General features: G+C 48.7%; 1 protein-coding gene across 1 annotated transcript in view; it reads right to left on the bottom strand.

Annotated features, from left to right (window-relative positions):
• Positions 1–18,287: 18,287 nt before the first annotated feature.
• Positions 18,288–21,140, bottom strand: part of ATP1A1 (ATPase Na+/K+ transporting subunit alpha 1) — a 32,390-nt gene continuing 29,537 nt past the window's right edge. The window contains exons 22-23 of the mRNA XM_027535865.1: positions 19,138–19,229; positions 18,288–18,651 (exon numbers count right to left, since the gene is read on the bottom strand). Of these exons, the coding sequence (XP_027391666.1) occupies positions 18,623–18,651; positions 19,138–19,229 (121 nt within the window). The 3' untranslated portion in view covers positions 18,288–18,622. The remainder of the gene's footprint in view (positions 18,652–19,137; positions 19,230–21,140) is intronic.

A 21,140-nucleotide genomic window follows, 5' to 3' on the forward strand; every position in this document is an offset into this window, starting at 1 on the left:
CTGCTCTCTGCCCCACCCTGCCTGCTGTTTGTATTTGCTGCACCCATCAGTTCCCACACCTGTTCTCTGAGGCAGTGAGCACAAGGACAGCTTGTCCTGGTTGAGCACAGTGAGTGCAGCACACATCAATGGCAGTAGCCCTCAAAGTCAGCAGGTGAAGGTCCCATAACCTCCAGGTCAGTGAGACCCTCTGGGTTAGCTTCCCGGAGGGAAGGGAAGGCCTGCCATGGTCAGTCGCTCCTCCTGTCTGCAGTAAATCAGAATTTATAGAGTACTAGAGAAGAGAAAGGGCTACTCAGGAGGCTTAGTGGTAAAGAATTCGTCTGCCAGTATAGGAGACACAAGAGACCCGGGTTCCATCCCTGGGCTAGGAAGATCCCATGGAAAAGGAAATGGCAACCCACTCCAGTATTCTTGCTAGGATAATCCCATGGACAGTGGAGCCTGGTGGGCTCCACTCCAGGAAGTCGCAAAGAGTCGGACATGACTGAGCCACTGAGCATGCGTGCAGAGAAGAGAAAATTGACATCTTCATTCCATTGTCCAAAGGAAAGGCATTTCAAGTGCTCTGTAATCTCATTTAATTCTTATAATCACTCTCACAATATTCTGTCCCTTTTACATATTGGAAAACTGAGACTCAGATTAAGATACTTGTCAAGGGTCACAGCTAGAAAGCAGCAGAGCCAGAATATGAAATAGGCTGATCTATAAACAGTGTGCTCTTCACAACTACTCTAAATATACGCCCATATCCTCTGCTTTAAATACAATGCTTTGTGTCCGCATTTTCTGGGGCTCTAATAAAGCCTTTTGCAGAACATGTTTTCTAGGTTCTCCTCCACCCCATGAAACCAATCTTCCTTCACTAACCTTTTATTCATTGTAAGCACATAATGCATTCATGCTGAATTGGTAAGCTCAGCACCACGCTTAGCAGACTTTGGTTAGGGAATTCAGTTGCAAACTTCCTGCCGCCCACCCAGGTCCTCAGAGCGAAATTCAGGGGCACGAGACCCCCTGGCTCTGGAGTTGCAATGACACCATGATACAGCCTCCCTGGATCCTGCCTCAGAGGCCTCGCCACCCTCTCGTTCTAGTGAATTCACTTCTCCCTTCTCACTCCAGTTATTGGGACAAAATGTCCTATGTATTCACCTTTACATGGCTCCAGATGTTAGATTTAATTTTTAAAAAATTCTGCAGCAGAAATGTGGTTGTGAGTCAGGGATGCGTACGTGTATGCTCGTTTGTGTGTGAAGCCAGTCTCTCGGCAGCAGCTAAAAATGTGAAGCAGCCAGTCTGTGCCGGGAATTGAGGACACCATACGCTTGCATTTCTAGGTCTTCTCAAGAGTTACATAACTGCCCCCAAAGCCAGGGGGCAGGAGCAGGGCCAGCCGTGGGAGATGTTTCCCAAGCGGAATGCAGAGGAAGGACTGGCCTTGAGAAGATGGGGAGCTGGCCAGGCCGTGGAATGCTCCCAGCCTCGGGGCTTAAACAAAAACTGTATTCAGAGGGTGAGGGCTCTGTTGAGAACAAACCCTGTCTGTCTCCCTGCTTTGTCTTGGGGGCTTATCAAGGTGAACCTTTACCCTGTGGGGCACTGGTTATTGAATTTAGAGCCGGGCACGACTGCCAGAACCGGGCCCTGGTAATCCTCCCAGCCATCTCTAATTAGCAGACTTTGGGGCATCCTGAGGGCCAGGCAGAGGTGAGATAAGAGCTCCAGCCTCATCTGCTCACAGTATCTTTGGGGGAGGAGAGTTGTGGGAGGGGCCACAGCTAATCAGTGAAAGCTTGCTAAGGGCTCACTCTGTGGTCATCCTTGGGGGAGGGAGGTATCTGATTGGTTCCTTCCCCTTGGGCACCTTGTAGCAGCTCTGTTTGCCACTCTCCTGCCCACTATCTTACTTGTGTGCATGCTAAGTCGCTCAGTCGTGTCTGACTCTGATCCCATGGACTGTAGCCTGCCTGGGTCCTCTGTGCAAGGGATTCTTCAAGCGAGAATACTGGAGTGGGTTGCCAAGCCCCTCTTCAGGGGATCTTCCCAACCCAGGGATGGAACCTGCTTCTCTGAAGTCTCTTGCATTCGCAAGCAGGTTCTTTACTACTAGCACCACTTGGGAAGCCCCCTGTCTTACTTGACTAATGCTTTCTTTGCCTTCACACCTTAACTTAGAATACTGAGCCCTAGAGCAGCATTTTTCAAGCTGTAGGTCATGACCCATTAGTCGCTTGTCATGACACCATTAAATTTAGTAGGTCACACCCAGCATTAAAAGAAAGAAACCATCCAAATATATCTGATGTAATAAAGATACCTGTTGTTTCAGTTACCTGTATGAAACGAATTTATATTGGTGATTGTAGTGAAAGAGAAAGAAAGAAAATGGAAACACTCTGGCTTAGAGGCTATATCTGGCTCAATCTAGTGTAGGCAAGAGGAATGTTTCTTATTTCACTTAAGAAATCCAGAAGTGGGGCAAGGCCTCAGGACACAGACTTCACTTGGATTCAGGCTCCTCTTTGCCACCAAGGACACCAAGCCTTCATGAGGGCTTTATCCTCAGGCTGGTAGCAAGATGAGTACAGAAGCTCCATGTCATAGCCAGAGAACATTGCAGAAAGGAGAGACTGGCTTTCGTGACAGAATGGGCAAAGGTGCTTGTAATGTCGAAAACTGACATTGACTAATTTCTAGACTGTACAAGAAATTCCTACAAACCAGGAAAAAAGAGAGCAACCCTAAGAGAAAAATGGGCAGAAGATATGAACATGCAATTTATAGAAGAGGTAACACTAAAAGCTAAGAAACATATGACAAAATATTCAAAATCATTAAAGAATATAATGACTAATTATATTCTAAGTATATCATTAAAGAAATGAATTCAAGTGAGATTTGTGTGCTCGCATGCCCGGTTGCTTCTGTCGTGTCTGACTCTTTGCGACCCTATGGACTGAAACCTGCTAGGCTCCTCCGTCCTTGGAATTTTCCAGGTAAGAATGCTGGAGTGGGTTGCCATGCCCTCCTCCAGGGGATCTTCCCAACCCAGGGGTTGAACCGGTGTCTCCTGCATCTCCTGCATTGCAGGTGGATTCCTTATCCACTGAGCCACCTGGGAAGCCTGAGATTTTTTATATCCATTAGGTTAACAGAAAACTGGGGAATTCCAGTTGCTGACAGGATGTGGGGACATGAGAGCCCATACATGCTGCCTGTAGGCATGAGGACTACTGTAGCTTTCCTGGAGGGCAGTTCTTGGTCAAATTATGTAAAGACAACATTACACCATGTGACCAGCAATTCTCCCAAGCAAGTTCTCACAAAGGCCACAAGAGATGGGTGAGGATGTCCCCTGCAGCTTTACCTCTGCTGGAGGGGAGTTGTCCACAACCCCATGTCCATCACCGAGAGAAGGAAGAGGCCAAATGTGGGTGCACCAGAGGCCCTGACGGCAGTTAGAAGTGAAGAATCATAGGTACCCATGGCGACATGTGTGTATCTTAAAAACACTGTTTTTTGGAAGAAAAAAATCTACTTGGTGGTTGTGAGTTTTTTAAAAGATCACTTTCTGCTGGAGATACATAGTGAAGTATTAATATTTCTGGGTGAAATGATAGGATGTCCAGAATTTGCCTTAAAATACTCCTGAAGGAAAAAGTGAGCATGGAAGGTGGAAGGTAGAGGAAACAAAATTGGCAAAATATTGGTAGTTGTTGAAATGGGCCATGGCTATGTGGAGCTGTGTTGTATTATCTCTACTTTTGTGTGCCTTAGAGATTTTTCATAATTGAAGTTTAAAGGAACACTCAAAAAACAATACCAGCATTATGGGAACATGCTGAAATAAAATTACACAGAAGTTGGAGAATAAAAGAAAATAGAGGAAATATTTTCTGTTCCATCACGAAGGCCCTGAAAACTCAGGATGTCCCAGTGGAGCCTGGGGTGCGTAAGAATAAGGCAGGGAGGGGACACGGAATGAATGTTTGCAGGCAAACAGTAGGATCTGTATGGTGCCCACATTGATTTCCTTCAGGAGCCTCCTTCCAACCCCCCCCTGCCAAGGCTTGGTTAGGCTCCTTCTGTGAGTTTCTGCAGCATAGGAGTTGGGTGACGGGGCATAGGAGCAGGCACAGGAGTCGGGAGAGTCCTATTCTGGCACCTACTTCAGAACATGTTAAGATCTGACTGCACAGTCTTTCTCCCAGCCTGGGAGTTACAGGGTGTGGGACTGTGTGTTGTGGTTTGCACAACAGTGCATCCCCAGCATGTGGTATAGAGTCTACCACACCAGGTGCAGTCTGTAAGCTCTGTTTATTAAACAATAGCCAAGGCTTGCTGAGTATTGTCTCATTTTATTCTCACAAAGAACCCTATGAAGTAGGAAATAGTACTTTCCCCATTTGCTGCTGTCTATGGGGTTGCACAGAGTCGGACATGACTGAAGCAACTTAGCAGCAGCAGCAGCAGCATTTGGTCAAGGAAATGGAGGCTCAGCGAGGTTAAGAAATGTGTCAAAAGTCACACAGCTAAAGCTCAGCAGGGCAGGGTCCAGTTGGACCGTCTGCCATTGGAACCAATATCCTCAATCACTGTATCATATTGTCTTGAGGGAGAGGGCAAGGCCACTGGTGTTACGAGGAGAACTGAACATGCCTGCAGCACTTGGAGAGCACCAGCTTGCTGTTGTTTAGCTGCTCACCATGTCCGAGTCTTGCTCGATCCCATGGACTATAACCTGCCAGGCTCTTCTATCCATGTGATTTCCCAGGCAAGAATACTGGAGTGGGTTGCCATTTCCGTCTCCAGGGCATCTTCCCAACCAAGGGATGGAACCTGCAGAGACACTCCTAAACGGAGAGCTAAAGGTGGTAGTAAGACTCCAGGAGTACAGGTATCATTGAGAAAGAAAGGGCCTGATCAAGGAGATGGGAAACCAAGGGAGAGAGCTTGTTGAGGACAGTGGCAGGAGGCCAGCATGTGATTGCAACTGACTCCAACAGCATCTTCTCAAAATTGCTCTGGGGCTGAGATGGTATGCTGAGCACAGCACTCCTTGGCATGTCTCTTCCCTTCTAGGTCTCTTCTCTTCTAGGTAGTTCTTAATCAGTGCTTCTGAACTAGGGGTGGCTTTGCCCTCCAGGAGACACTTGGCAGTACCTGACTAATGGCATCTAGTGGGCAGAGGCCAGGGATATTGCCAAAGAAGCTACAGTGCACAGGATAGCCCCCCAAACAAGAATGTGCTGACCTCAAATGTCAACAGTGCCAAGGTCGGGAAACTCTGCTCTGAATCTATCAATCACTCAATCTGTAAGAAGGTTTTGACCATTCATCCCCTCTGCTTCCTACAGCCCCCTATCTCTCAAGCCTCCAGAAGCTCTAAATACAAGGACTTGGCCAAGACAGAGTTTGTCCAGAGAAGTCTGAGGGCTGGCTGGGTCTAGGGAGCCTCACACATTGGTGGCGTTTCTTTTGATGCTTCATTACTGCTCAGGAAGGGTGCACCATGCTGCTGTCTTACCCTGGTACCTGGTCCTAACAATGTGCTGGTTAGTGTTTAACAGCTGGCTCTCTGGGAAAACAGGCCATGGTTTGCAGCATTTGACATTTTCCAAGGTGTAAATATTCTAGTCTCCTCCAGTGTCAAGCTACTGATGTGAAGTCGCCTGGCTTGAAAAATTTCCAAAAATGGATCAATGAAGTGAGCTGATAGGAGCCAGCTCTCACACACCACTGCTTAGTCCCACCTTCAGCTCTTCCCTGTTGTCTTTTAAGCTCTGCAAACATTGACCTACCGGACCAGTGGCTTAACAAAATAAAAGTTTATTTCTCACTCATGCTCCAACATGGATATTCCTGATACAGCAGCTTGGGACCCAGGTTCCTGCTGTCTCGTGGCTTCCTTCCTCGAGGACAGTGGCTCTCAAACTTCAGTGTTCAGCAGAACCAGATGCAGAGCTGAAAACATGATTCCCCAGAGTTCTGACTCAGCAGGTCTAGGGTGAGGCTGGAGGATGTGCATTTCCTTACACATTTCCAGGTGATGCTGATGCTGTTGGACATGCACACACTGAGAACCACCACTCTAGGGCAACAGTTCTTCACCTTGGCTGCAAGGAGGAATCAGCAGGAGAACATTGACAACTCCCACTGGCTGGGTTCCACTTCCTGCGCTCCTGATTTAACTGGCCTAGGAAGCAGCCTGGCCGTGGAGATCATTAAAGCTCTCCAGCTGATTTCGTTTTGCGACAAAGGATGAGAACCACTGCTTTAGGGCCTTACTATCTCTTCCTATGGATTCCCAGGTGGCTCAGTGGTAAAGAAATCTGCCTGCCAATACAAGAGACACAGGTTAGATCTCTGGGTTGGGAAGATCCCCTGGAGGAGGAAATGGCAATCCACTCCAGTATTCTGGCCTGGAGAAACTCATGAAGCCTGGTGGGCTCCAGTCTGGGGGTTCACAAAGAGTTGAACATGACTGCAAATGAGCATGCACACATCTTTTCCTGTGGCTTCCCAGGTGGCCTAGCAGTAAAGAATCTGCCTGCCAGTGTAGGAGATGCGAATTTGATCCTTGGTCAGCAAGATCCATGACCAACTCACTCCAGTATTCTTGCCTGGGAAATCCCATGGACAGAGGAGCCTGGAAGGCTACAACATCAGTCTCTTCCTGCATTCCACAGGTGGATGTGGAAAGAGGGTGAGGACTCTCTCCATTGAAGGGTGTATGGGCCAGGCCTGGAGGTGACCTGTAGGAGTGTAGCTGCAGCTTACAGGGTAGACTGGGAAGTGTGGTCTCACTGGGAGCTCAGGTGGAAAGGGAGCATCGTTTGCTGAAAAACTAGTGAGTTGCTGCCATAACTCCATGCTGCTTTGGAACAAGCATACCTGGAGAAATAGATGCCCACAAGTGTGGATTCAGGAGTCTCTGTGAGCCAGTGTGAGGGTGCAGGAGTTCAAGGCTTTAGGGTGAGTAAGTCCGGGTAAAAGCTACCAGTGGTAAGCTGGGGTGCTTTTATGTCCCTGGAGGAAGGCATCTTGATATAGTTGAAAGATTCAAGGCTTATAGACCTGTGCTCCTTCCTCAACTACCTTTTATGAGCTACTAATCTCTCCAGCCCTCAGTTTTCCTTCTCTGTAAAGTGGGAACAATATCTACCTATTTGCTTCATAGGTAGCCCACCAGGCTCCTCTTTCCATGGGATTTCCCAGGCAAGAATACTAGAGTGGGTTGCCCTTTCCTTCTCCAGGGAAACTTCTCAACCCAGGGATCAAACCTGTGATTCCTGTAACTGGCAAGCACTGCCAGGCAGATTCTTTACCACTGAGCCACCTGGGAAGCCCCTAATCTCTCCAAACCTCAGTTTCCCTCCTCTGTAAAGTGGGAACAATATCTACCTATCTCTGTCTGCTTCGGAGGATTAAGTGAAATAAACCTAAAGCCCAAAGAGTGCTGAAGGCACGTGGTACATGTTCAGGGAATGTTAGTTCCCTTTCCTTTAGAAAACGCTGCCCAACTGGCACCAGAGACCCTTCCTTAGTTGCTCAGTCGTGTCCAACTCTTTGCGACCCCATGGACTGTAGCCCACCCAGGTCCTCTGTCCTGGGATTCTCCAGGCACCAGAGATAAAGGAACTGAAACAGGTGACCTGCCAAGACTCTGGGCTTCTACCCCTAGCTCATGCATATGCAATGAAACTCTGGCTGGGAGTGATTTGCTGTCTATTCTTTGGGAGAAAATACCCCACAGAACTCAAGGCTGAAACTCGATTTCTGGGATAATTTCTTTGGCAAGATGTCCTTGTGTGTCTGTCATTTTGGGAAGAAATTAAAAGCTTGCAACCAGGTTTGTGTGTGTTAGGCACCCAGCCATGTCCAGCTCTTTTCAACCCCATGGACTGTAGCCCACCAGGCTCCTCTGTCCATGGAATTCTCCAGGCAGGAGTACTAGAGTGGATTGCCATTCCCTTCTCCAGGGGATCGTCCCAACCCAAGGATCGAACCTGGGTCTCCCAAGTTGCAGGCAGATTCTTTACCATCTGAGCCATCAGGGAAGCCCCTTGCAACTAGTTTTAAAAGGAGCAGTTATTTATACTACAAAATATTCTTTGTGTTAATGAACAACCTCTTTAAGCAACTTTGCTTTCCTGTGCACAAATTAACTACACCGGGGCAGCCTGGAATACTAGAAGGGAAGGGATCACTGCTTTCTACAGGAGGCAGAGCTGGGAAGGGCAATGTGAGCTCCTGACCACTGAGAAGCAATCATTAACACAGAACCTGAGAATGTAAGGGAACTTCTAACCTTCCACCCACAGTTCTGCAACATTGTGGGAAGCAGATCCACCACCAGCCTAATAGGAGAGGCAGCACAGAGCTGGCCTGAGGTTACAACCACCCACCTTCATGCTCACTGCCCAGTTACGCAAACTGCAGGTTTAGTCACCCAGCAGCTCCTGAGGGCAAATCCATTTGAGTAACTGTGGAACACCATGTGCTTAACTTCCAAGAAACTTTCCATGATCTTATGTTTTAACACCAACTCTAACCTTTGTTTTTCATAAAAACTGCCCTTCTGCAGTTCTTGGCCCCAGCACTAGCTTTCTGCCACAATGTCGACATGTTCTTGCTGCTGCTGCTGCTAAGTCGCTTCAGTCGTGTCCGACTCTGTGTGACCCCGTAGACGGCAGCCCACCAGGCTCCTCCGTCCCTGGGATTCTCCAGGCAAGAACACTGGAGTGGGTTGCCATTTCCTTCTCCAACGCATGAAAGTGAAAAGTGAAAGTGAAGTCGCTCAGTCGTGTCCGACTCTTCACGACCCCATGGACTGCAGACATGTTCTTAGTGCTTGCTAAATATGGGCCAGGTACAAAGTCTTAGGAGTCTGGGCTTCAAGACAGACTCGCCCATCTCTGTCACTCCTTAGCTGTGTGACTTCAGGCAAGTTACTCCACTTCTCTGAGCCTGTTTCCTCATTTATAAAATAGTTGTAGTATAGGCCATTGCCTGGCCCAAGTAGCTATTTCTCTTCTGGGAACACCACGTCTGCTCCCCTAGGTTTGTCTTCAGGGGGTACTTGAAGCCCAGTTACTGTGCAGATGTGCTGGTGGGCGAGTGTGGGAAGTGAGTTTCCCTTTAATGAACCCTGATGAAGACTCAGGTACTCCTCATGTAGTCTTCAGTTGCCTCCATTTTGCAGACAGAAAGAGGGTTATTTATTTGTTTTTAATTATTTATTTATTGTTTTGGGCTGTGCTGAGCCGTCGTTGCTACGGGGGCTCTTCTCTAGTTATGGTGAGGTGGGACTACTCTCTCGTTGCGGTGCCCAGGCTTCTCATTGCAGTCGCCTCTCCTGTCGCAGAGCACAGGCTCTAGGGCGCTCAAGCTTTAGTAGTTGTGGCCCACGGGCTCGGTAGTTGCACTTCCTGGGTTCTAGAGCACAAGCTCAGTAGCTGTGGCACACGGGCTTAGTTGCTCCGTGGCATGTGGGATCTTCCGGTCCTGGGGGTTGAATGCGTGTCTCCTGCATTGGCCGGCGGATTCTTTACTGCTAAGCCACCAGGGAAGCCCAGAAGGAGATTTAGAGAAAGTCCAGGTCTTCGTCCAGATCTCCCACTTCACAAACTGAGGAAACAGACCTCCCGCACCACTGCCGAGACCGCTTCTCTCTAGGCACACAGGCTGAGAGGGACAAGGAACAAAAAGGAAACCCAGCACCTGAAACCATCTGAGCCCAGCCAGGAGGCTCTCTGGAGCTCTGCATGCCTGGGTCTGCCTCCAGGAGGACAGAGAGCAGGAGACCCACCAGCTAGGCCTTGCCTTTGCTTTCAGCTTCAGGATGCTATGGACAAGTCTCTGCCTCTTTTAATTATAATGTGTCTTGGTATGAGTCACTTTGGTTCCATCTTGTTTGAAACTCTCCGGGCTTCTAGCCTCAAGAAGATGTGTTTTTTGTTTCTGGTCTGATTGGGTAGGGTCCCCTGTCCGGTCTTTGCGTTCATAGATCCTTTTTTTCCTCCATCTAGTCTACTGTTGAGCTCTGCTAGTGCTTTGCTGTTGCTGTTAGTTCAGTTACCGTATTCTTCAGCTCTGTGACTTCTATTTGGTGCTTTCATATATCTCTTATATCTTCTTATTGACGTTCTCAGTGTGCTCATCCATTTTTCTCCCAATTAGGGTGTTACGATCGTTATTTTTAGTTCTTCAGATAAATCATTTATCTTTATTTCCTTAAGGGCCTTTTCTGGGATTTTGTCTTGTTCTTTCATTTGGAACATAATCCCCTATTTCATTTCCCTCAACTCTCTTTTGATTTGTATGCATTAGATGAAACAGCCGCCTCTCCAAGTCATGAAATGGGGACATTATGTAAGAGATGAACTTTATTGTTCACCTTGCCCTAGCTCTTGGTTGCCTCTCAAACCTTTGTGATTGTCTTAGCAGCCTATTTTTAGTGGTTAGGGCAATGCCAAAGAACGTTCAAATTACTGTATGGTTGTGCTCATTTCACATGCTAGCAAAGTCATGCTCAAAATCCTTCAAGCTAGGTTTCAGCAGTACATGAACCAAGAACTTCCAGATGTACAAGCTGGAGTTAGAAAAGGCAGGGGAACCAGAAATCAAATACCAACATCTGTTGGATCATAGAGAAAGCAAGGGAATTCCAGAAAAACATCTCCTTCTGCTTCATTGACTACACCAAAGCCTTTTAGTGTGTGGATCACAACAAACCGTGGAAAGTTCTTAAAGAGATGGGAATACCAGACCACCTTACCTGTCTCCTGAGAAAACCTGTATGCAGGTCAAGAAGTAACCGTTAGAACTGGACATGGAGCAACAGATTGGTTCCAAATTGGGAAAGGAGTACACTGAAGCTGTATATTGTCACCCTGCTTATTTAACTTATATGCAGAGTACATCATCCAAAATGCTGGCCTGGATGAATCACATGCTGGAATAAAGGTTGCCAGGAGCAATATCAATAACCTCAGATATGCAGACGATACCATTCTAATGGCAGAAAGTTAAGACAAACTAAAGAGCTACTTGATAAGGGTGAAAGAAGAGAGTGAAAAATCTGGTTAAAACTCAGCATTCAACAAAGATCATGGCATCTTGTCCCATCACTTCATGGCAAATAGATGGGTAAAAAGTGGAAACAGTAACAGGCTTTATTTTCTTGCGCTCCAAGATCACTAAAGATGGTGACTGTAGCCATGAAATTAAAAGACACTTGCTCCTTGGAAGAAAAGCTATGACAAACGTAGACAGTGTATTAAAAAGCAGAGACATCACTTTGTTGACATAAGTCCATATAGTTAAAGCAATGGTTTTTCCAGTAGTCATGTACAGATGTAAGAGTTGGACCATAAAGATGGCTGCGTGCTGAAGAATTGTTTTTGAACTGTGGTGCCAAAGGAGACCCTTGAGTCCCTTGAACGCAAGGAGATCAAACCAGTCAATCTTAAAGGAAATTAACCCTGAATATTCATTGAAAGGACTGATGCTGAAGCTGAAGCTCCAATCCTTTGGCCACTTGATGCAAAGAGCCGACTCATTTGAAAAATCCTGATGCTGGGTAAGACCAAAGGTAGAAGAAAAGGGATGACATAGGATGGTATCACCGACTCAATGGATGTGAATTTGAGTAAACTCTGGGAGATGGTGAAGGACAGGGAAGCCTGGCATGCTGCAGTCCACGGGATGGCAAAGAATCAGACACAACTGAGCAACTGAACAACCACCACCACCACCCCATAGTTAAGGGTGTGCCAAGACTGTTCAGTGTCTCAGAAGAAAAGACCTCAGCACCTAGATTCAGACTGACTAGGACCCAGACCCTCAGGCAATAGATTTTAAAGTATGCAAATAGTATACAGTCCAGTGGGACTGCAAACATAAGTCCTACAGGCCATTAGAGCCAGATCATGGCATCCGGTCCCATCACTTCATGGGAAATAGATGGGGAAACAGTGGAAACAGTGGCAGACTATTTTTTTGGGCTCCCAAATCACTGCAGATGGTGATTGCAGCCATGAAATTAAAAGACACTCCTTGGAAGGAAAGTTATGACCAACCTAGATAGCATATTCAAAAGCGGAGACATTACTTTGCCAACAAGGGTCTGTCTAGTCAAGGCTATGGTTTTTCCAGTGCTCATGTATGGATGTGAGAGTTGGACTGTGAAGAAAGCTGAGCACTGAAGAATTGATGCTTTTGAACTGTGGTGTTGGAGAAGACTCTTGAGAGTCCCTTGGAGTACAAGGAGATCCAACCAGTCCCTCCTAAAGGAAATCAGTCGTGGGTATTCATTGGAAGGACTGATGTTGAAGCTGAAGCTCCAATACTTTGGCCACCTGATGCGAAGGGCTGACTCATTTGAAAAGACCCTGATGCTGGGAAAGATTGAGGGCAGGAGGAGAAGGGGACGACAGAGGATGAGATGGCTGGATGGCATCACTGACTCCATGGACATGAGTTTGAGTAGACCCCAGGAGTTGGTGTTGGACAGGGAGGTCTGGTGTGCTGCGATTCATGGGGTCGCAAAGAGTCGGACATGACTGAGTGACTGAACTGAACTGAACTGAATGTGAATATGTCCTCTGGGTAGCTGTTGTAAAAAAAATGGGGTTGCTAGATGATGAAAGTTCCTTTTTGGAAACTTCAAGTTCTGGTTGCAGTTACCTGGAATGAGGCAGAAGGAACGCACAGAGATGGCTTCTGTGATCCCTCAAGTGCACCTCAGTAGGGGCCTAGATGTGTACCAGACCAGAAGGCTACCCCTCAGCCTAGAACTTCAGGACAAGAAAGTAGGCCTCTTGCTCAGGAAGACTAGGGGTGTATTTCAATCTGCTGTTTGTGCTTTGCCCTGGGGTGGGATGGTCTATCTGTCACAGGCCTGTGGGACTCAGGGATGCAAGCCCCCCTGCCCACGAAAGCCAGGCAATCAGTGTCTCCTGGGTGCCAGACCAAAAACCTAGGGCACCAGGCATGTGCAAAAACTCCTCTCCAGGAAATGCTGATGCTCTCGAGTGAAGAGGGAGAGTACAAAGATAGAGCCCGCATTCCGAGGTCTCTGGAAAGGTTTCTGTAGAACCTTAGATGTGTGTCTGATTGGAACCCTCAGGTCTCACCTATGAAGATAGCTTATAGGCCTCTTTCATAGAAAGACTGGTCTCCTTGGAAACCATTGCCTCATGATGTATGCCTTGCAGGGGTGGGGGCTGGCTGTTTAAAACCTCTTTCTCCTTTGGTTACAGTTTTGTGGGATGCTTGAGCATAAAAGCCTCACTGGGCACCAGAGCTGGGTGATCTCAAGGTGTCCCTTGAGTGGCAGCCACAAAAATCAGGGTGTCAGAAGGGGGTTCAAGCTCCTTCCTGGGAGGTCCTAACAAGCTGGGGGCAAGGTGGAGTTGGGGTGCTTGATGGTGTCTGACAGTAGGCTTCATCCCTGGAAAGAACCCTGCAGGCCCTAGATGTGTGTTGAATTAGGTGTCTGCCCCTGGACTGATGCTATAAGATATGCAAGGAAGCCTATTTCATGTAAGGTCTGGGCACCTTTCAATTGGCTCCCTTTGTGTTGGTCTCTGGGATGAACCCAAACACGGGAGCCCTTTAAGAGCTGTTCCTCCATTCACTACAGCCTGTGAGCCTTGTGGCTGTGAGGCCCATTGGTTTTCAACGCTAGAAGTCTGCAGGGGGCGGGGAGGGGGAGGTGGGGTGGGGGTGGTGGCAGCATGTCTCTTAAGTGCAGGTCTTAAAGTAGGGGTGCCTTTGTCCCCAGGAAGAAACTCTGGTTTTAGACTCCCCCCTGACTGTGGGTCATCGCACAGTGGGTAAAGTCTTCCAAGGGCTTTGCCTGATGTGGAGGAGTCGCTCAGCTAGTTTTTCAGAGGTTTTCGTTTTCAGAGGAAAATGTTCCATGTGTAGCTGTGGGTTCGGCACGTCCGTGGGAGGAGGTGAACTCAGGATCTTCCTACATTGTCATCTTGTGCCGGAACCCGCCCTTCTCTTTAAATAGAGTGTTGGCCACTCTGCTAAGTGCCAACGTCTCTTTTTAAGGCGCTGAACTGAGCACCAGGGATAAAACAGAAAAGAACAGACCAGCTCCCAGACCTCATGGGGCTTATAGGTTCCCAAGCAAAAATAGATGTTAGATTCATTATTACATAATTGAGTAATACATAGTGAGAACAGAGAGTTCTATGAAGAAGCAGAGTACTGATCAACTACCTAAAAGGAGATTCTAACCTAATCAGGGAGTGGGAAGGGTTTCTCGTGAGATTATTTGAGGCCCAGGGATTTGAAAGCTCTGGAACTGAGGCAGGCCTATCTTGGTGTCTCTGTGTACATCTCCTCTTCTCTATCTTCTTGTGTCACTTGCCATGGTCTGCCAGTCCATTTCTTGCCATCCTAATTCCATCCATGACTCATTTTTAATAATCCCTAATTTCCAGTTTCAGAGTCTTGAGAAATGGGGAGAGGCCCTAACTCATAGATTTCTGGCAAGCCTGGGCATGGATTTCCTTTGGGGACTGTTAGTTCTGATCCAAAAACAGACCCAAGATGAAGGTGCAATGTTAAAAATATGGCTGTTTTGGGTAGCAGGAAAAACGTCTGGTAACAAGCACGTGTTCATTCATTCAACAAGCACTGATCCTGTCTGATGTTAAGGAGGGTGTGGCCTGGTTCACTGCTCTAGGGAACTCTAGTTCCCTGGTGAGGGAATAAACCAATAAACAAAGGTCTGGGGGGTACAGCAAGGTGTGCATGAGGGAGGGGCCACTGAACCTTTCCCAGGGAGCAAAGGCCTGAAAGGCACCTGGAAAGGTCAGTCGATTAGCCAGGAGGACTGGCTAGGTTAGCAGGTTGATCCAAGGTGGATGACTGGAAGGAGGATGCCAAGGGGAGAGCCCATTAGGACCGCCTAGGAATTTGGATGGCTGAGCAGAGATGGGTTTATGTGCTGAGGTCAGGGTGAAGACAGGCCTGGTGAGAGGCAGCCAAGTAGAGCTTGGAGGATGGTGTAGAGCAATAGTTCTCAGATTTTGACACGCATCAGAATCACCTGTAAGGCTTATAAAAGAGACTGCGGTTCTCGTCCCTCTCTCTCCCAACCAGTTTCTGATTCAATAGTTTGAATTAGAATGTACTTTTCTAACAAGCTCCTAGGTGATACTGGTCTAGAGATGACCCTTTTTGAGAGCCACTGAACTAGAGGAAGGCAGAAAGTGGAGACCAGCCAGGACATCCAGATGTGAAGGGCGGTGACAACAGAGAAAAGGCTTTACCAGCCACTGTGCTAATCTCTTTATGTGTAATCTCACATAATCCTTTTAACAACTCAGAAAGCCACCCTTATTCTAGAGTAAATGAAGCGCAAAGAGACTAAATTCCATGCCCGTGGTCAGTTAGTGACAGGACCACTGTGTCCAGGCTGTAGAGATACAAAGCCCTTGCTCTCAGCCACCACACGGGAACCAGCAGTGGGTGGTGACTGGTGGGGTGGCGGGGCCACAGCAAGATCAGGGAGAGAAGCCTCAGGTGACTTCTAGGGTTCTGAAGTGGCCACAGGGTGACAGATGACTTTGCCCAGAGCACGTTCATTGTGAGGGACCTCAGTCAGATTCAGTTTTGTCACTGGGGTTAAGGCTCCCCAGTGTGCTGTGCTCTTTCTGAATAGACGCTGAGAAAAATGGATTTATGGGTCTGGGGCTCAGGCTTCCCTGGTGGCTCAGACGGTGAAGAATCTGCCTGTGATGCGGGATACCTGAGTACAATCCCTGGGTCGGGAAGATCCCCTGGAGAAGGAAATGGCAACCCACTCCAGTATTCTTGCCTGGAGCATTCCAGGGACAGAGGAGCCTGGCAGGCTACAGTCCACGGGATCCGACACAACTGAGCGACTAACACACAGAGGAAGAATATAGGTGGGAAAGGGAGTGGGAACCTCCCCGAGGGAACTAGCAACAGAGGGGCAGGTGGAGATGAGGGCAGAAAGGTAAGGAGAGGGCAGAGGTGATGTCAGAAAGACAAGGCAGCTGGTTTCAGGAGACGTGTGATGGCGTCATAGATGCTGCAGAGGCCGAGGAAGTACCCAGTGGATTTGACACTCAAGAGGTCAGTGGCAGCCTCAGCTGGAACAATTCTGGTGGGCCAGAGTTAATGGGAGGCAGTGGAAGGAGGCAGGTGGGATGATGGCTGATAAGCCAATAGAGGGAAGACATGATGGGTACTCTCCTTAGAAGCCTGTCCATGAAAGGAAGGAGGGTGAGACCTAAAGAGATAAGGAACCAGTAATGACACCAAAAAATGACTGGCAAGAGCTCAGATACTGATGTGGCCAAAGGGGCACGTGGTCAGAAGTGTCAAGAGGGCATTACCCCAGGGATGTTTAGGAGGCACTGCGGGGAAACGTGGCTGGGGGTCAGGAGGGCTCAGTTGCAGATTTGTAGGGGTAGACAGTAGCTGATGTCAGTGTTCAGGAGCCGTTTCTGTTGTTCTGGGGCAAATCGTAGCTCTTACTGACAGGGCTAAAGTTAATGGGTGAGTGTTGGGTAGGACGAGGCCTGGGCTGCCTATAGGAGACTTGGGGAGATCTGGCCCTTTAGGAGGCCTGGCTTTGATGCCAGCTTTGCCTACCCCCGTATCTGAGGTCTCTAGATCAAATGTTTGGCTATAAAACTTTTTATGCAAGGGACTGTCAAACAGAACAAGGGCAGAAAGATTCTGGTGGAAAGAGGGCAGGAGGTTCCGGCCAGCCCTTGTGTTGCTCTGCCCCTGCCTCCCCATGCTCCTGGAAGTCCAGGCCTGCATAGAGCGCGAAGAGCCCCAGCAGAAAGCTATCTGTGGTCACCTACAAGTCTACAGTCTCAGGCTGCTTCAAATGCCTCTAAGTCAGGGAATAACCATGACCTTCATCAGGGTTATGTTCACTGGTCAGCTGTCCAGGGGTGCCACAAAACAGATGTATGGGGATTAGAGACAGCAAGCCTCTGGAAGTCCCTGCCGGTATAAGCACGTGGGCAGCCTCATTCCTGCCCTCAGAGCTGTATATTCTCAGGGGGGACACAGTGATCACTTGTCTGCCAGCCCTGAGCCTGAGATCTGTTAGTTCTTAGCTTTATCCTAAGTTTCCTTATGTTGGGCTGAACGAGTGGCTCTTTAACAATGACTTGCCCACAGGCATAGACATGATCCTGGAGAAAGAAGGGAAGAACTGATGTGTTGGATGAGGGAGGCACAGGTTACCCTGCCCTCCCAGTTCCCCAGTGGGAGAGGCTGGGGACGATGCCCGGTTGGTACGTGCGAGTCACTTATTCCCCTCCCATCTGTGTAGCTTGGAAGTGAGTAGAACAAGAGGCAGGAGCAATGAATCAAGCTTTTCAGAGAAAAACCACAAACGAACCCAAACTATCATCATCTGGCAGATAATGAGCACTAGTGCCAGAGATAAGGGCTCCCCGCTTGTTGCGTCTACTTGAAGCAAGGACAGCCTTCAAGCACAGCTAGTAAACAGCACTCAGGACGGATTACTGAATGATGGGACTTGAAGGGGTCTTTTACACTAACTTGATGAAAGCAGAAGGAATGCTTGATCTTGACCCTGCAGCAAACAAATCTTTCCACCTTTTTTCTTAAGTACCTTCTTGGCACATAGCCACTCTCTGAAATGGAGCTGTTCGATGCTAAATGAGGAACGAGTTATATGGAAGGGAAGCACCTGGTGATGTGCACATGTGTTCCAACCATCTGTGTATAGGTAGCTTCCTACTTCTCAGATCTTGGGACACAGACACTTGAGGCCGGAGTGGTCCTGGTGATTGGAGACCACGGCTGCGGCTGCACCCAGGATGGGAAAGGGGTGGGGGTGGGCCTTCTCTGAGGGTCTGAAAATCTTTCTCCTGACAGGTATGTTCATCAAGAAACAGATGTGGAGGCAGCAGTGGGGAGTTTCAGCCATAGCCCCTGCAGTAGAGCCCATGGGGAACCCTGTTCGGGTGAGCTTGTCTCCTCAGACTACAAAAGCATAGGCAGGAAGTTTCCCTCAGCCTGTGGTTCTGAAACTTGAATGTGAATCAGCATCACCTGGAGACTTATTGAACCGATTGCTGGCTAGCGTCTTGTTCCATGGCCGTGGCTTCGCTGTGCTAACCAGTCCCCAGGTGATGCTGATGAGGCTGCCAGCCGGGGACGCGTGCGCTGGGAAGCACCGCTCCAGATGAATCTTGCGTGGACATCTGGACCACAGAACTGATGAAGGCTGTGAGGCGGACTCCATTATAATAGCCATCTTTATTTGTAAAAATCCGAATATAAAATGTATTCTTTCAGTCTTTCCGAGTTTTCCATTTTACAAAAACAAAAAGGCACATAAAAACCTTCCCCACAGTCGTTTCCACAGACGGATGTTTCTCGGGCACCCCTCCCCCCACCCCCACCCCCCCCATAGAGCTACATGCTTCATTCCGGGACGTCTCCCTTCCCCACATGCTTCGGTGCTTTCCTACCAGGGTGGAATTCTGAATTCCAAGACTGAAGTACACAAAGAGGGGGTGGGTGGTGGGTGCAGAGTTTGTGGCATGATGCTCCACGGCGTGCAGGAGGGGGTCTAGTAGTAGGTCTCCTTCTCCACCCAACCTGCGGGTAGCAGACAGAGAGACAGAGGTCAGCGACTGTGAGCTTTGCGGAACTAAGTCTACGGGGCCCTCAACTGTATGTCGGAGAAGGCAATGGACCCCACTCCAGCACTCTTGCCTGGAAAATCCCATGGACGGAGGAGCCTGGTAGGCTGCAGTCCATGGGGTCGCTAAGAGTCGGACAGGACTGAAGTGACTTAGCAGCAACTGTATGTGTTTTTAAGAGTAATGTTTTAATTGGAAAGACAGTTTAGACTTCTGACCAAGTTTCTACCACATCCTATTCAGGTTGTATTTGATCAGTTCTAAAACCTCAGTTGAGATCTCCATGGGCTGTGGATGGGCTGTGACTGTAGTTAGCGTCCCGTGGACTTAGCTAATCAGGCTGATTGTGGAGGAGCCCAGACACTTCGAAAGAAACAGAGCAAGAGCCAGAACTAGGCAGCCCTCCCCAGCCCCAGTCCTAACTGAAAATGCCTGTACTCACCGCCAGGACGTCGCCTGATGATGAGCTTCCGGACTTCGTCATACACGAAGATGAGAAGAGAGTAGGGGAAGGCACAGAACCACCAGGTAGGTCTGGAAGCAGAACCAGGTGGCAATTTACATGTGGACACCACTCAGAGGCAGGCAGAGACTGCACATCAGCAAATGGACAGTGGAACACATCAGCCCCAAAGGAGAAGCCAGGCACAGTCCTGGCTAACTGCTGAGCACTCACACAGAACTCATGATGAAAACACCCCACTTCTGCACGCTCAGAGCCTAGAGGCGCAGAAGAAAGCAGACTGCCACCTTCAGCTGGGTTTCCATGAGAACCGGTTGGTACTGTAGGTCAGCTTTGATTTTTTTTGTTGACAATTCCAGAGCCAACAGGATATTTCCTTTTTTCCTTTTCTAAAATATTTAAGAAACTCAAGTACATTTGGCTCATGTCCTGGCATTTGAAGATAAAAGAACTGCGAGTGTGGGTCATGACTGGTTTAATCATCCCCTGAATCTGGTCTCTGACAGTAGAGTTTAGAAGAGTCAGGAGTGTGTTGACTCCAGACCCGGGGAGTAAGCAGCTGAGTCCTAGCAGAGATCCGAGGCCTTTGGGGACCCAGGGGCTGCTGCCACAGTCCCCAGCCTGGAGACAGGCACCCTGGGCAGCCTCTAGAAGAGGCTGACACTTTGACTCCCAACTTCCCAGGGCAACCACAGGAGGAAGGCCGTCCCAGGGCAGAGCTCTGGCATCTCCCCCTCTTCCTGTCTGGTGTGTCCTCCACAGCTGCTAAAAGACGACTTCGCTTGACTTGGGGACCTTTGTAACTAAGCCACCTTCCACACTGGGTAGAACCCACTGGGAACAAGTTCTCTCTCAAGTCACAGCAAAAGATGCTCAGAGGCATCAGTTTGTTGTGAGACTTTTCATTTTGGCCTTTTTAGAGAGCTCTGATTCTCCTGGCCTTCTCTTAAAACAATGGCCCAAGATGATAGAATTCAGCTTGGGCAAGGCTTGCCCTTGTTGTGTGCAGACTCTGTGGGGCACTGGGAATATAAAGCCAAAAAATGATACTGTGGCCCTTGCTTTGAAGATTATCATCTATGGAGTGCACAAGCGACAACAATGGCAAAGGAGGGGTGCAGCTGCGCGGGCCCAGGAAGCCAAGAGCAAGGGAAGCCCCAAGGGAAGCAACCTTCAGGGCTGACGGAGTGGGGAGGAACGGCCTCCCAAACATGAACGCAGAGGAGGAGTGCTCAATCCACCTCAAGTAAGCCTGGATGGGTACAAGGCTAGGAAGACGTCTGGCACAGTAACGAGACCCTGGATGCCAGTCTACCCTTACACCGCCAGCAGGAAGACAGGGACCCCACGAGGTCTGGTTACTTCTGGGATGAGAACAGGGAGAAGTGCTGAGGGCAACAGGCTACTTGAGAGAGAGTCCAGATGGGTTTGAACAAGGACGGGGAGACTGATGTTCAGATCACAAGTCGCAGTTTCTGTGGCTTAGCGTATTCTAACGAGGATGCAGCTGCCTAACCTGAACCAGTTGGCAGATACCACAAACACACTCAATCCTTCAAAACACTCTTGGGAGTTTGTGGCAAATTCTGCATGTGAAAATTCAATCTATCAAAGGTGTTGTCTTTCACCATGTTCAAGGCCAGTTGGGTTCTGACTGAAGACAAGTGGCTGGCTTCCTACCTATGCATGATCTCCTGACACTACCAGTGCTCGACTATAAAGACCTCAGATTTGCGGCTCCACCATCCTCCTCTGAAAGCAGAGGAGTCAGAGGCCCCAGAGATGAGGGGCTTGCGATAGGATGCACTTCACTCACTGGGTGAGCAAATCAAGATTTGGACTTGTGACCCCAACTTCACAGCTGAGGATGCCCCCAGCTGGCCTCAAGACAACTGGGCTTTGGTGCTCAGCTCAGCTGGCTGGTGAGCAAGCCCAAGGGTCAGAGCCTGGGTGGCCCTAGCAATGCTGATTCCTGGTCTGCA

This window comes from Bos indicus x Bos taurus, chromosome 3 (assembly GCF_003369695.1).
Source record: "Bos indicus x Bos taurus breed Angus x Brahman F1 hybrid chromosome 3, Bos_hybrid_MaternalHap_v2.0, whole genome shotgun sequence".
NCBI classification, from domain to species: Eukaryota; Metazoa; Chordata; class Mammalia; order Artiodactyla; family Bovidae; genus Bos; species Bos indicus x Bos taurus.